We start from the raw sequence: 3604 nt of genomic DNA, 5'->3' as shown, positions 1-3604 counted from the left end.
AACAAGGAGAAAGCTGACTACAGAATCCGATTGCATGCTACAATTATTGTTTCTAAAGCTTTACTTAACGGTGCTTTATCATTCCGTGGCCATGATGAGTCAGAAAAGTCATATTACAAAGGGCATTTTTTGGAGTTGCTATAATTATTGGGTGAGATCGACGAATCAATCGGTAAATTTATATTAAAAAATGCCCGAAGAATAGCCAAATGACGTCTCCACAAATTCAAAAGGAGGTCATTAATTGTTTTGCTCAAGAAGTACTAAAACAAATTTTTGAAGAACTTGGTGATGATGTATTTTCTATATTAGTTGACAAGTCTAGGGATGTTTCTAAGAAGGAACAAATGGCTTTGGTGTTGAGATATGTGGATAAATTGGGACTTGTTAAAGAACGGTTTATTGGTTTAATTCATGTCAAGGATACGACGGCCTTTTCTCTTAAACATGCTATTGATGAATTATTTGCTCGATATAATTTGAGTTTAACGAAGGTTAGAGGTCAAGGATATGACGGTGCAAGCAATATGGCAGGTGAGTTTAACGGTTTAAAAAGTTTAATTTTGAAAGAAAATTCTTCTGGTTATTTTGTACATTGTTTTGCTCACCAACTTCAACTAGTTGTTGTTGGTCATGCAAATAAACATGATGAAATTTGGAGATTTTTTGAAGAGGTGTCGACTTTGACAAATGTGGTTTGTGCATCTTGCAAACGAGTAGATATGATTCGGGAAAGTCAAAAAGAAAAATTGAAAGAAGCTATTGGTCGTGAAGAAGTTGAAACCGGGAGTGGTTTAAATCAAGAGCTTTCCCTTGCAAGAGCCGGAGATACACGTTGGAGCTCTCATCATAAAAGACTAACCCGTTTGCTTCAATTGTATCCGTCGGTTATTGAAATGCTTGAATATATTAGAAACCACGGTGACACTAATGTGAAGCAAAGACAAGCAAATGGAATTTGGAAATACATGAAGACATATGATTTTGCATATTTTGTACACTTGATGAAGTATGTATTGGGGATTACTCTCAAAGTCTTCAAAGAAAGGATCAAGATATAGTTAATGCAATGGAGATCGTTAAAGCAACTAAGCAAGAACTACAAGCATATAGACTTAATGGATTTGATTCACTTTTGAAAGAGATAACATCTTTTTGTGAAGAAAATGAGATTTAAGTGGTCGACATGGATGATCAATATGTTGATCCGAAATATAAAAGAAAAAAACAGGCATCACCAATCGTCATTATTATGAGTTTGAGAATTTGAACACAGTGTTAGATATGCAAATTCAAGAGCTTGGCAATTGTTTTAACGAGGTAACCACTGAATTGCTTATGTGTATGGGTAGTTTGAGCCCGGGTGGCAACTTTAGTGCATTTATTGAAGACAAGATGTTAAGGTTGGCGGAGATGTATCCGAATGATTTTAGCTATGAACAAAGAGAAAATCTTAAGCATGAGCTCCGCATATACATTGCTAATATAAGAGAGGATAAAAGGTTTTTCAACATGAATGGTATATCTAATCTTGCAAAAAAAATGGTTGAAACAAAGAAACATCTTGGATATCCGTTAGTCTATCATTTGCTAAAACTTGCATTAGTTCTGCCGGTTGCAACGGCAAGTGTTGAGAGATGTTTTTCTTCAATGAAGCATGTGAAGACGGATTTGCGCAATCGGATGGGTGACGATTATATGAATGATGCTTGCATTTGTTATATTGAAAAAGAGTTCTTTTTGAAAGTTGCGATTGAAGATGTTATGAATCGTTTTCAAAACATAAAAACGCGTAAGGAACAATTATAATATGTAATATCTTTTCTATTTAATATGACTTTGTATTTTATTGAATGTTGACGATGTACTTTTGTTATGATGGTAATATTGTATTTTATTCGTTTGACCGAAAGACCAATTCGACCCGACCCGTTTAGGCCTGAAAACTTGACACCGGAAAAAAATCGAGTACCGAAAAATCCCGAAACCCATAAGAAGAAATTCCTGGCTCCACCGCTGCCTCCTCCACCACCACCACCACTGGCATCTATCCACCTACTTCCAACGCTAACCATCTTTATCTACCTCCGGTAACAACCAACCTCCACACTTTCCCCAAATCACTTCGACTTCTCTGACATGTTTCCGGCGCCAGCGGTCTTCATTCATCGCCGGCAGTTTACAATCTCCGATGACATTTTCCACCATTAACACCAAGCGCTACCTCTTCTACGACATGTTTCCGGCGCCAACTGTCTACATCCACTGTCGGTTATTAATCTCCGATGACACTTACCACCTTTAGCACCGATCCGGCATGCTTCCGGAGACCTGGGTTATCCGGCGATAGTCAGACCACTACCTATCGGCACTCTTTTCGTGAAAATCTAATGTCTCCAGCGACCTCCACCTTCCTCTCGCCGACCAAATCTGAAACCCACTTGTTGATGGAAAATTGGTTTGTAGCAACCACATAAAAAGCTGATAGATTCCAATGGGTACTAGGTAGTGCTTTGCTTGTGATCGGTGGATTAAGGCAGTGGTGGTGTTGCTGGAGAGGTGGTGACTGTGATGGTTGGAGCTGGGGACGCTAGGTTTGAAGGAGTTATGGGGGGGGGGGGGGGGGGGGGGGGATTTATGAGAAGTTAAAAAATTTGAAAAAGAAAAAAAAGTGAATGAAAAGACATAAATGTCCCTCATTTAACGATGAAAATTAACGGAGTTAGCAATTTGGACGTAATTGGCAAAACGTTGGAAACCTAGAAGGTCTAGTTGCACAAAATAAACTTTTTGGACGAAAATCGCATTATTGGCCAAACCTCAAGGACGATAAGGCCATGTGTAGTGGGCTACAAATTGGGACGACAATGGGCAATTTCTTAAAGGAACAACCCCCCCCCCCCCCCCCCCCCCCCGCGTCCCATGCGATAAGAGGGGCGACAAGGGGAGGAGGTGTGTTGTCACCGTGTGTGGGTGGAGAATATTATTACTTTTATATCTTGTGTGTGTGTATGGGGATGGTTCAGGCGAGAAATTATATTTCTACGAGAAATGAATATGAGCCACTAGTTTCATTTTAGGTTTTAAATGCTTAAAAATAAATGAAGAAAGTATAAATGCATTCTTTCTCTTTAATTAATATAACTAATAAACCATAATAATTATCTGTTCAATTAATATAACTAATCAAATTATTATAACTGGAAAATATTAAGAAATCATTTATTTTTATAACTTATTTTTTCTCTCTTGAATTTTTATCCTACACAAATACAATTTATTCATACATTAAAATTTCTATCCAAAACCAGTTTCTTCCAAATCAATATATTAATATCCATCAACACATAGTTAAATTGTGATGAATAATACAAAAAAAACTATCTTACACGTGTTTGAATAAATATTAACAAAAAAAATATACAACCTACACAAAAGCATTTAACCTACAAGTGTTCTAAGAATAAAAAAGCATATAACCTACACACGAAAAACATATAATCTACACAAAAAATTCAGCACCAATAAATACGCACGCACACGAAAACGTATAACCTTCACACAAAAAACATATAATCTACACAAATACAATTTATTCATACAT

The 3604-nt window shown here is 36.8% G+C and overlaps 1 protein-coding gene across 1 annotated transcript; it reads left to right on the top strand.

The window, feature by feature from the left end:
- Window positions 1–209: 209 nt before the first annotated feature.
- Window positions 210–936, top strand: LOC143579975 (uncharacterized). The gene is made up of 2 exons (XM_077063141.1): window positions 210–834; window positions 914–936. Exons 1-2 carry the CDS (start codon window positions 210–212, stop codon window positions 934–936), a joined length of 648 nt encoding a protein of 215 aa, XP_076919256.1.
- Window positions 937–3604: the final 2668 nt, after the last annotated feature.

Source organism: Bidens hawaiensis, unplaced genomic scaffold (genome assembly GCF_021521415.1).
Source record: "Bidens hawaiensis isolate Kalapana, Puna unplaced genomic scaffold, B.hawaiensis_p1.1 tig00001463_1, whole genome shotgun sequence".
In the NCBI taxonomy this organism is placed as follows: domain Eukaryota; kingdom Viridiplantae; phylum Streptophyta; class Magnoliopsida; order Asterales; family Asteraceae; genus Bidens; species Bidens hawaiensis.
Note: the sequence above shows the minus strand (reverse complement) of the source record. Positions and strands in the feature narration are given on the sequence as shown.

Coding starts and splice junctions, on each gene's coding strand:
- LOC143579975 (XM_077063141.1), top strand. CDS start 210: ATGACGTCTCCACAAATTCAAAAGGAGGTCATTAATTGTTTTGCTCAA. Junction 835..913: donor TGCAAGAGCCGGAGATACAC/GTTGGAGCTCTC, acceptor TGAATATATTAG/AAACCACGGTGACACTAATG.